At 40.1% G+C, this 12,692-nt stretch overlaps 1 protein-coding gene across 1 annotated transcript in view; it reads right to left on the bottom strand.

The window, feature by feature from the left end:
* Positions 1-236: 236 nt before the first annotated feature.
* CSRNP3 (cysteine and serine rich nuclear protein 3) overlaps positions 237-12,692 on the bottom strand; it is an 84,696-nt gene continuing 72,240 nt past the window's right edge. The window contains exons 4-6 of the mRNA XM_086465726.1: positions 10,359-10,618; positions 2,813-3,109; positions 237-1,280 (exon numbers count right to left, since the gene is read on the bottom strand). Coding sequence (XP_086321852.1) covers positions 237-1,280; positions 2,813-3,109; positions 10,359-10,618 — 1,601 coding nt within the window. The remainder of the gene's footprint in view (positions 1,281-2,812; positions 3,110-10,358; positions 10,619-12,692) is intronic.

Genomic DNA, 12,692 nt, shown 5'->3' with positions numbered 1-12,692 from the left:
GTGTTTTATCTTACGCATTTTATGTTTATCAAAAGACAGTTTGATTATTTTTATTTAAATCTTTACATGAACTGGTTTTGTGCAATACCACTGCCAGTGTCGCTTGAGAAAACAAAATGTGTCTGGAATATCGACTACAGTCCAAGTGTTGTCTACCTCTTAAAAAAGTAAGATTCTAGGGAATCCAGTGTGAGTGCATTTTAATACAGGAAGTCAGTCCTAGAATAATTTTAATATTAAACAGGTACCGTCTCTACCACTGGTGATTTGATGCACTCTTCGTGCAGTCTGCTCTTTTCTGGGAGGTTTAGTGAATTCTCAGCAGGGTGCTCTTGTACACAACTGTCACCATTCAAAGCTGAAACAAAGCCGTCTTGAGAAGGACCTTTCAAGTACGAGTGAAATTCCACTTGAGGGTGACTTGGCCTGTGCTCAGTGTATAAACTGTTACATGGAGCACTGCTATCACCCTCAGAAGACGAACAGCAAACAATCACTGAGGGGTTTGCAGAAGGGTAATGAGGGCTGCTAAAAGTTTCCTCTGATTGCCGTGCGTAGTCAACAAACTGTTCTGAAGTCATGTTGTAAGGCACCAGAGAAAGACTGCCGTTCTTGACAGCATCCCTTTCTGAGTAAGTCTCACCGATCTGGTTAGCAGTGCCAGCAACGTGGTTCTCTATTTGGTAATACAGATTTGAAGAGTTAGTATAATATGAGGCATTTTTAGAGTGGTTTTCATGCACAGCAGTTCCATCAGAGTAGCAAAGGACAGAAGGAAGAGGCACCATATCAGCATGGGAGCCCATGCTTTCTACAAAATCATCTGCTTTTTCTTCCTCATCATCTTCCTCCTCATCTTCCTCTTCCTCTTCATCATCATCTGATTCACTAGGGGCTAAACTCTGTGTGCTAGAATCTGTAACTCCGCTACAAAAACTACTCCCATCTTCCTCCTCCTCCTCCTCCCCTGGGCAGTCCAAGTCCTCAGCTGACTGAGAATGTATAACTGCAGCCGGAGGTTCGGTTTCAATCTCGAAACTTTCTGCAATTGAATATTCAACCGGATGGGGTCCTGGGCTCATAGAACTAGTGTGTGCACTTAGCTCACTGTGGCAGCCATTTAGTGCCGGAACTTGCTGCTCTCTGTTTTTCTCCAATTCAAGTTTCATTATTGTGTGCAAAAAGTGAGTCCGTACACGGATAGGGTTAAATTCAATTCTACCTGCTGTATTGCTACACCCTTCTTTAGTGCAACCGCATGGGAAAGACATACGATCCACCTTTTAAAAAAAAGAATACAGATTAGCAATATGTAGCATAAGCCTGGTGATACGACAGAACCTAGGCAGCCTAGAGAAATTCAGTAGTGAAGCAGGAGTCACCTTGAGAAGTGTTTGTGAGAACAGTCGAAGCTAACAGTAATTCAGAGTTAGCCCTGGCAGTCAGCACTACTGACAGCAACAGTAAGGGACCCACGCATGCAGCAATGTTGCTGGGTAGGAAAAATAAGTTTCTGTTCCATAGCTGACAGCATTACACTGTGGAGCAAAAAAATAGGTAGTTTTGGTATTTATGGACCTGCTACAGCTTTACTTCGTGTTGTGCTCAAATCCAGGCAAAAGCATTACCAGAAAGAGCCTTAAAATTTGGTGAACACCATGGAAACTAGAAACCTACTGGTACAAAATGAATTATATATAAAAACCTTTCTGAAGTTGCCAATGGGAACACCTGACCACAGAAAGGAGGAATAAAAACTCAAGTACGTTTTAAAAGATATTCCAGTCAATTGTAGATGCAATGTTGTAAGCTCAACACTGTGAGCAGAACTTACATATCTAATAATCACAGCCATCTTCAGTTCCTAAAACTGTGACTGAATCCACATGCCAGGCAGTTCAATTAGATAGCTCAAGGTCTATGGGTTTCATCTACACTATAATAATACCTAAACATCAAATATGACGCAGAGGAGAGCCATATGACACAATCTAGTACATCTTCCCCACATGTGAAGATGAAGACAGGAACAGCAAAGAGAATATACTATTTTAAAATAGCAGAGAAAGTTTAGCTTGGATTTAAGAAATTATAAAAAATGCATTCAGGAAGAAATCAACTCAGCTGCATAACAGCGACTCTGGAGAATTAGCAGAAACATCTTTTAGGGAGCATTTTGGGACACTGACAGCTATACACAGGCCACTATGTAAATGTACAACATGAAATACCTTCTCAGCCTGCGGAGGAGAACCTCCCTGCTATGTTAGCAGATGTCTTTTTTGTTGCCTACATGCAAATTTATCATGCATGGATTTTAAGTGTCATGCATGTTAAATAAAGGATGGTACCACAGAGTTTCATTTATTGTTTCTCATCTAGTTCGGACTATAATTCACATTTGGATAATATGTGAATTGTCTCTAAAATGAAAGGTAGTATCCCTCCTGAAATCTGCAGGCTACTGATTCTTCTGCTGCCTGCATCTGTATGTTTACATAAAGGCCAAAGAGGAATACGAGGAGCAGAATATTTGTATAAGAACAAAAAAAACCCCTAAACAATGTCTGTGCCTAAATCAATTATAAAATAAAGAAAGATGTTTAAGGAGATTGTTTGTACTGCACCCTACATACTCTTAAATCTGCACCTTAAAAAAAATAGTTTGAGATCCACAAGTGTTATTGTCTAATAATCAATTAATTGCTAGTTATAACTATAACAACAAAAAGTACACGAGTGTGCATGCACACACACACCCCTCTCCCCCTCACCTCGACAGTTAACTAAAGACAATAATATAGACATTTACCTGGCATTTTATGCCTGCAAGACTGCAAGTGCAAGTTTCTGGATCACAGAACACACGGCAGTCACAGCCGCAATCCTCTCTGGACAGGCGGATGGCCCGCAGCTCGTGTTTTTCTTCCACATCAATCTTCTTCACTCCAGAAGCTCGCAGTAAGGCCCTTCGCTTTTTTGTTGGCAGGGGTTGTAGAAAGAAGTACTCATCTACTTCAGTGTTGTCTAGATCAATATCATCATCAGAAATGTCATCCAGTGTCAGCGTATTGGCTTCTTCAGATTCCACTGTGCCATTCTTTGTCATCTGTTGCACAGAACGATTAACAAAGTCCTTAAACTGCACTCACACGTGTATGTCGTAGCTGCAAGTATGTCCAGTGCATTACGAATGTGGAAAGACGTATGTAGGAATGCTGCATGCCTGCCAGTAAGTTCCAGACTATGCAGTTCTTTCACATTTAACATGTGAATTAAATACACATTTTTAGTTTCATGTTTGTCATGAAGCTATTTTTTTTCCAAGTTTCTAATTTCTATTCTGGTTTTTATGTCCTTCTCGTTTGTCATTGTTTGCCAGATCTCATGCCTTTCTAAAATTCTAGTCTATTTTTAAGCCCTTAATTGATTCTATTTCCTGTCTGTGGGCTCTTTGAAATTCTTCAATCTATCTTTTGAGACAGTACTTATACTACCAACACTGTTTCAGATAACAATGCATCACAGATTTGTAAAATGGTGTCATTTATGTACCATTCACTAGCCTGTTCCTCTTTAGCCTGACAAGTTTGATGTTTGTACAACTGAGGTCACAAAGCGGTATTTCCACTGAATCATTTGGGCAGATGCCTATATTTGCTTCCTGAGTTGACCATTTTAAGCCTGGAAGTGACTTAATTTTGTCCCTTTCTACCTACATTATTTCTTCTTTATTTGCAAGGTATTTCATAGTGCTGATGCATACTGCTCTTCTGAAGTTCTTTCTAGTCCTCTTTGGTCCTGAAATAACCCATTTAGCTTTGTATTGTCATAGATTTCAGTACTTCACTAACCAGTCCAGATTATTCTCTAGGTAGTTAATGAATGAATAAACCTAGAAAAAAGAAAGTCAGTTGTTAACTTCTTGTGGAGGATCTTGAGAAAAGTTTTTAGAGGATTTGTGCTCCTTTCCTAGGGATATGAATTTTGGAGCCTCTGTAGATAAAAGTATCCTGGCACTATATTATTACCTATGTATAGTCTAGTTCTCAAACCTTTCAAAAATTGTTTCGAAATTAAATAGCCATAAGCATCAAGCACAAACATCCAGTGCCACTTTCATAAGAGAAAACACTTCTGCACCACTGTAACGGGTCTGCGTGGCAAGGTTTTGGTAGCGGGGGGGTTACAGGGGTGGCTTCTGTACGAAGTTGCTAGAAGTTTCCCCTATGTCAGACATGGCCAATGCCAGCCGGCTTTAAGACGGACCCACCGCTGGCCAAGGCCGAGCCAATCAGCGACAGCGTTTTTCGCCTCTGTGATAACGTATTTAAGAGAGTGAAAGAGTTGTTGTGCAGCAGGAATTGCAGCGAGTGAGAGGAGTGAGAATATGTGAGAGAAACATCCTGCAGACACCAAGGTCAGTGCAGAAGGAGGGGGAGGAGATGCTCCAGGCGCCGGAGCAGCGATTCCCCTGCGGCCTGTGGTGAAGACCATGGTGAGGCAGGCTGTCCCCCTGCAGCCCATGGACGGTGGAGCAGATGACTGCCTACATCCCCGGGAGGGCCCCCACGCTGGAGTAGGTGGATACCTGAAGGAAGCTGTGACCCCGTGGGAAGCCTGCACCGGAGCAGGCTCCTGGCAGGACCTGTGGCCCGTGGAGAGAGAGAAGCCCACACTGGAGCAGGTTTGCTGCCAGAGACCCTGTGAGGGGGCCCCACGCTGGAGCAGTCGGTTCCTGAAGGACTGCACACCATGAAGGAGACCCACGCTGGAGCAGTTCATGAAGAACTGAACCCGTGGGAAGACTCACACTGGAGAAGCCATGGAGGACTTTCTCCTGTGAGGGGGACCCCACATTGGAGCAGGGGAAACGTGTGAGGAGTCCTCCCCCTGAGGAGGAAGGAACAGCAGAAAACAACAGTGTGATGAACTGACCCCAACCCCCATTCCCTGTTTTCCCCCCTGTGCCGCTGGGGGGGAGGAGGGAGGAAAATCGGGATCAAAGTTACGCCCGGAAAAGGAGGGAGGGGTGGGGGGAAGGTGTTTTAAGATTTGGTTTTATTTCTCATTACTCCTCTCTGAGTTAATTGGTAATAAATCACATTTCCTTTCAGTTGAGTCTGTTTTGCCCGTGACAGTAAATGCTGAGTGATCTCCCTGTCCTTATCTCAACCCCACAAGCCTGTTGTTATTTTTTTTTCCCTCCTCTCTCCTGTCCAGTTAAGGAGGGGGAGTGATAGAGCGGCTTTGGTGGGCACATGGCATTTTGGCCAGGGCCAAACCACCACAACCACACTGCTGTAACTAGTCTTATCTAGAAAGGGGTGTATGTATTCAAGGAGAAAAGAAAAAAAAATGACTGCACTGAAGGAAGGTTAATGTTCCTATCTGTGGTAGAGCTCACTGGTTACACCTGCCAGATACCACAACTACCACGTTTATAAAAGTTCTTCTACAGAGAAAATTGCTTGAGAATAAAAAGAAAATCAAACATTAAAACAAAGTTCAGAGAGATGATGACATTCACTACAAAAAGATGTTTTCTCAATCTCAAGTTACTCAGATTGAGCATCCTACTACGTAGCAGACTTGGAGCAAGTGCAGTTATATGATGTATTTTGTCATATAATAACCCCTTTTTCTTTCATTATTGTTCTATGAAATAATTTTGCTTACAATGGAAAAACAAACAAACAAAAAACACATTCCAAATGTTCACCCTGCTCTGTGTAATGTTCTCAATTGATGAAGCTGCTAATTTACACTAGCCAAGCTCCTGGTCTCACACTCTTTGGAAAAAAAAAAAAATAATGGCGCAACTATGTGATAATTATACACTGGTGAAGTCTCAAGTGTCATTTGCATTAGCAGTTTCATCACGGGCATCACCATGACCTCAGAAAAAATGGCCCCCAGTGAATATAATTTGAATGTTTCTTTCCTACAGAAAAACAGCCATTCAATTTCAGCTTGGCCTGTTATCTCAAATGAATTTTTAGACACCAGTTTTAAATACTTCAGATAAAATACTGAAGTCACAGAATCACAGCCCTAACTACCACTGCCTGTTTCTCATGCATTTCAGTGCTCAGACATTTAACAATTATCACAGTGAAGGTAACTCCTCGTTTTCCTGCTACTAAATCCTGTCATCTCCATCCAGCTATGCTTCTTACATGTTAAGAAAGCAGTCTCGAATCTTACCCATTCCACTATTGCTGCTTTTATTATATTCCCAGCTGTTTCACTTTCCCATTTATATTAACAGCTTGTCCTTTCCACAATCTTTTGGACTGTAACTGTCATTTATGGCATTATTGAATTGCTCAGCAGTGAACTCCTACTGACTGCTTACTCTTTTTTGTAATTGCAGTTTTGTGTTTATAGCAACTGTGTAAGACAATCACAGAAAAAAAAAAAAACAAACTAATTATTCCTGGCTTGTAAAGTCAAGTTAAAAGCAATACTCCTCCCTTTGAAGCAGAAGAGTCTCAGTGTCACGACTGGCAGTCCTCACACACAGTGCACGCATTACACTGCACAAAGGGAAACTCTCCTGAGATCAGTAATCATCCCTTCTTAGCCATTCAGCACTGTATTTAGTTCATGCAGAGGTGTTCTGCCACTGCCACAACTCTACTTTACAGGCATTATTGTTTCCTTCTCTTTTCAACATATTCTCAATCCTTCTGCATAACTGCAGCCTTCAGAGGAGCTTAGTGCCTTCATTTTATTTCACGTTTCAGTTTATTTGCCGTGTCTGTTATTCCTATAATATTCAAATCCCTTCATGTGCATATACTTCCAGCTCTTTCTTCATCTTAACTGTAGGCATTTTCAAAATGTCCTCTCAAACTTCCTTCAGATTGCTTCCTTACTCTCTTTTCTATTATTAATTTCGCTTCACAGTGGCTAGAAAATGGGGGCAACAGCTCCCTCATCAGTTCTGCCTGGCCCTGGGACAATGGAGAGTTTATTTACACCAGATATTCCAAAATACTCGTTCAGTAAGGTAGGAAAGACAACATTAGAAGCGACCCTGTTTCTGTATAATCTACAGTGAGAGGAGAGAGGTAAATGCATCTTGAATTAGCTGCCTGAAGCTAGTGGGAGGGAATACTCCACTGTACATGCAACTCTGCCTGAATGTACAAATCCAGAATGGCATCCTTGAATTTTTTTATACTTTTTTTATTAGCTAGGTACAACTAAGTACAGTGTATTTATGTTTCTTTGCTTTCCTTTTTTTTTAATATAATAGGAGAATGACCTACCTAAGAGTTCTGATTTCTCTAGTTTTAAATACACAAGGCTCAAATCACTCCTTAAGCAGATCACCACTATTTAATTGCCTATCAGAATTTAAGTCTGAAACTGGGGAAGGGGAAGAATTCTAACCCCTGCTTCTGTAATTATTTTAGTATTTTATTCAATTACTATTTAATAAAATTTAAGTTTCAGGGCTGTTACCCATGAGATGAATGCTGTAACTGCTCCACTTACAAAGGCACCTATAGAACCATACCAAACCCTCCTCCTCCTGCTTTGCTACACAGCGGTAGAGCATTAGGGAGTGGACTCCAGTCACGTGTGGAATACTGTGTGCATCCAGCAGGCTGTAAAGTCAAACACCTGGGCATCAGGTGGGATTAGACAGCAGTCTGCCATTTCAAAGCACCTTAGCTCCTGCCCCTTTGCTGGATGACTTCTTTGTTGTCGCCTCTGTTTGGGGTTTTTTTTTCCCCTCAATTTTGCCACATGAATGAATTAATGACTCGAATATTTCTCAAACAAGTAACTGGGTAACTACAGAGGGTGCTGATTATCAAGAACCATCAAATACATTTTCCAATACTGAACTTCAGGGGAACATTAAGTTCTCCTGATTGTCAAAACGTTGCTCATCTGAATTAAACTTGCTATGTAGATGGGTAAAATTTCTCTCATAAAGCTAAAGGTTAATGGCATAACAACAGAAAAAGGCAAGGGCCAAAGAATATGTGAAGCCTTTGGGTGAAATTCACTTCAACTCTGTAAAATGTGAAAAATGTAAGTTAGACACCTTTCCCTAGCTGGAAATTATTCCTTACAATTTCCCACACAGGAAACCAACTGTGTCCACAGACCCTTAACATCACTAGGTCATGCTAATCATTCTAACAGATCTTAATTTGAAAAGACATTATGAGTAAGCAATAAAGAGTATTCCAGCTAATTTATGGTGCTTACTCATAATGTTTTCTTAAATGACAATGTATTAAAGCCTACCTTGTACCTTTCATTTTGACAAGATGGCTTTTATGTCCAGATTGCCATTAGAATTTTCACACTCTGCTGCTAACAAGTGTTTATGCCACTATCAGCAGTGTTTACACTGAAGTGCTGGTGCTCAATGGTTAATTTGAAGTCCTTCTCTGCTTTTAATTAAGGAAAGTATCTTATTTGGCTCTTCACTTCTAGCAAGTAAAATAATAAACACTACCTAATATTACGGAGACCAAATTTCAATATATTCCTGTATTTCTATTTATTTTTAACAAACTCTATAAGAGAGAACAATTTCTACCTACAGACCTGCATATTTTAATCCAATACTGAATATTTATGAAGAAATTTTTCAGGAACTGAATAGTCACAGTAAAGATTATCATCCACGCAAACAAGTGACTGGGAAGATGGAAGAACAAATTGTATTTGGAAGAGGAGCAGAAAGTAGAGTCTATGTCCCAAAAGGCTGGAGTTAAGTAAGTTAATGAAGAAAGGAGATCCAGCCAAGAGGAGAATTACGAAAGCAAAAAGAGCCAACCTCTGCTCCATACAGATGAAGGCTAAAAGGCATCATCCAATTTTTAGAAGTAAATAGGATCTGTGATTTTTCTTGATTTACTTTCTAGCTATAACAAGAAAAGGAAAACTGAAATATTTGCATGCCTTACTATTCTTTACTCACTCCACTGGGGATTCCTCTCTTTAAGCTGATTCCTGGAAGTCAGCCAAGGGATCTACACATTCATTGGTAACACTGACACAGCTCAATTCACACTCGATGGTCTGAAGATCCTGTGATGCGAGATGTTTGGAGGTATAATCTCTGTCGAGTGATACGTCACTCACACTCTAGCCTTTGGTTTCCAACCCGTCCAAACACTCGTCTTTAATTTGCCTTTGTCCCAAGTGGGTTTATGTTTGTTTGTTTCCGTTATGACAGTTCAAATGTTACGAAGTATTTCAGAACCTCTTCAGTTATTCAAATAAAAAACCATTAGGAGACTGAAAAAATAATTACAATCGTAAGGGTCATACACACTTCTTGAGGAGTTCAGACACAGAACTCATAGACACAGTTCCTTCTATGGGAAAAATGCTGAAAGGCATTTCTTAAACTTGGAGGGTGCTAGTTTGCTCTGGACAGCTATAGCAGTATCTGAAACAGAGGCAGAGTATCACAAAAGAAGGGGCTATGGAGCACAGCAGTTTGGTTACAATTCTAAACATCATTCACTTCATTACAAGATTCATCTGAAAAAGAGACCAAAAAAATACATATAACACAAGCCATCACACAGGAAGCGTTTCATCCACTACAAAAACATAGGAAAACCAGAAGTTTTGCCACGAGTTTTAAAGAGGCAGAAGTGACACTTCCAAGAACACAATCCCCTTCTCTGTTTGTCTCTACTCGGATGTACAGGTTCTTTCCTCTCCTATGCTGTATTTAAAAAGACAGCTTCAAAACTGTAGCCAAGATTTGTTCTAAGTAGCTAAACTGATATAGCCGGTTATTTTGTCTGACACATTTCTTCTTTGACACAGACATCCTTTGGTGAAATACTAAAGAAACATGATCATATAAATGGGTACACTGAGAAAAAAAAACCACCTTTAGTATTACTGTTTCTTACGTTTTGCCAACTTCGCTCAAGTTGGACAAGAAAATAAGCTGTTTCACTTTCCATACTGGGATGTTACCATCCCCTTGTCTAACAGGGCACTGTGCAGGAGCTCAGAAGACTCACTCTCTTCCTGGCACTTCCAGACTTCTGCCGCACACCCTGCTCAAGGCTAACCTCCACCACTCCCTGCCTTTGTCTTCCTCTCTGTAGAAAACAGGGAGTAAACAGCCACCTCCCTGTAAAGCACTTTGAGGTACGCATGAATAAGAGATACAACAGTACTTGATAATATCGAACAAAAATATGTCTTCAGTAAAAAAAGAAAAATGCCATTGTTTTGACTGAAAATGGAATTGGAAGAAAGGAAACGAGTTTGTTTAACACATGCATTGGGCCCATCTATAGCTCTGACACCGCTCATTTAAATAACTCAGGCAGGGATCAAAACTGAACAATTTTTACCTTTAATTTTAGAGAATTTAGTTTTTCCTCCCTTAGATGCTCTCTTAACATCTCTCGGTGAAGCCTCTCCTGTTCCATCGCAAACTCTCCAAGGGTGTATTGGCGCACGCTGTTGTGGCGAGTAGACATTCCCAGCGTGCTTCCCCCTTGGCTGGGAACACTGGTGAAGCCTTGCCTTCTCGTGAAGTAATACACAGTAACACAGTTAAAATGGACATTTTTTGCTCTCTTCCGCTTCTCTCTCTTCAGGATTGAAGAAGCTAGAAGAGATGCAGATTACAGTATGAATGATAACTCGCAGTCATGTGGCAAATTCGTCACTTGTGTAGTTCCAATCCCTTAACAACACCTGACTACGTTCACGCTAAAGTTTCAAGGTGCACAGTCTAAATGAGGAGATAACATCAGGAATAGTTACTGAATATGCAAACCTAGAAGCCATTACAAACTGCTACAATCATGAACACGATTGTCTACTTTATGAACAGAAATTCTTGGCCAGGACAGTTGTGTTTTCCCACACATTATAAAAATGTTTTATCCTTTTACCAAGGAAGCAAATAAATCCCAGCAAATGGAACTTCTTTCACAGTGTCACCTCAAAGACAGTGATCCACTGGCTTGCTCCTCTTCAAACCCCTGCAAACAAACCAACGGTGCACGTGACAGCAGCGAGAAGAACAGCAGACCCAGCCCCTCACAGCTCTACATACGCTGTTACTACTCTGTCAGCAGGCTTAGCTGTAGAGATCTGTAACTACGCCTTTAAAGCACTGGATCACATTGTATCACTGGCAGAAAAGATCCTCATCTTTTATAATCGATATTGTGAGAAATTAAGTGTTAGGAACACTACGAAGACAATATGCTTAGTGTTTCAGACTGTCTCAGAAATTCATACCATTATCATCATAATCACAGAATAATATAAGAATGATGCTGATTAACAATCACATTCACTTCCTTTTTCTTTACCTTCATCCCTTCTGCTGCCATCCACTGAAGACCCATGTGTGTATATATATTCTAATATGTAGAATTTTGACAAAAAAAATAAATCTAGTCTTTTCTAATTCTCTTCTGATTCCTCTCACACTCATGCTCAGTTTTTATTATGCACATATGCAGTATCATATGAAATGGATTTGATTAAAAACACATGCCAAATTTTAACTGTTAAATAGCGTTCTTTTTTCTATGAGCATTTAGTAACTCCTTCCAACGATACTGTTCTACTGTTTCTCTGTTTTCTAGAGGAAAAAAAAGATGTAACCATTAAAGAAAGATAAGAGACTCTCCTTGAATTTTAAGATGAGCAGCCTGATTGATTTGATTTATTGCAAAATGGCAATAGGATGTTGAGAATGTAGACAGTAAGTCATTGCTTTGCAGTTCACAGGTAGCAATTGGGCAGATGTGAATGAGGGACCTAACTGCCAGAATTCAGGCAGTAAAATGATTTAAAAGGCGCCTGACTGCTCTTGAAAGACTTGGGAGCCACTCTATAAAAGCAGTAAGAGCAACATGATGTGCACTGCTGACCTAAAACTGCACTGCCTCTAGAGACTGGAAGCACTTGGCCTTCAGCCTTGGTTTCCTAACAGGTCTGGTTTATTGTCACAGTTAAAACATAGTTTATCCTCTAGTATTATGATGTAGTGAAATGTTAATCACCACAAACATAACCCCCCCCAAACTTTGACATGAAGTAGTTCAGTCCAAAAACCAGCATAATCTACCAGCTATATGGAAAACAAGTAGAATAGAAATTACAGTCCTGCAACCAATCACAGACAGCATGCCCTACTGACATAATCACAAAACTGTTTGGGGCTCAGTAAAACACTGAAATAGTATTACTTTTCCTAAATACTGATAAGCAGCTAAAAGTATGGTTTATTATATAAATAACATTCACTTCTTCAGATACACTGCAGGTGTGTTAAGATTATAAATATGAACCAGATAAATTAGCTCAGGTCTTATATTCACTTGCATGCTCCCATTGAAGGGTGTTCCAAGAAAGGTACAGGATGTACAAAGAGGAATCAAAACACAAATTCTGTTACTTAGGCATGTTTAAACTTACATCCAAGTTTTAAACAAATCTCATATCAACACAGCCTGCCAAAAATATTTATAGGAAGCTTTTAGTAGGGGAAGAGGGTTATTGTTAGAAAAAACTAGTTGATAGGGGGTGTCGATTTTGCATGATATTAAGTATTGTTTCAATGTACCATTCTTTTTCACACGTGCCACAGTTCCAAAACAAAACTATCTTTAATAAATCAAATTTTTAGAGTTTGGAAGACAGGGTAATTTTGATATTGTGAC

Source organism: Leptosomus discolor, chromosome 5, assembly GCF_034619465.1.
Source record: "Leptosomus discolor isolate bLepDis1 chromosome 5, bLepDis1.hap2, whole genome shotgun sequence".
NCBI classification, from domain to species: domain Eukaryota; kingdom Metazoa; phylum Chordata; class Aves; order Leptosomiformes; family Leptosomidae; genus Leptosomus; species Leptosomus discolor.
Note: the sequence above shows the minus strand (reverse complement) of the source record. Positions and strands in the feature narration are given on the sequence as shown.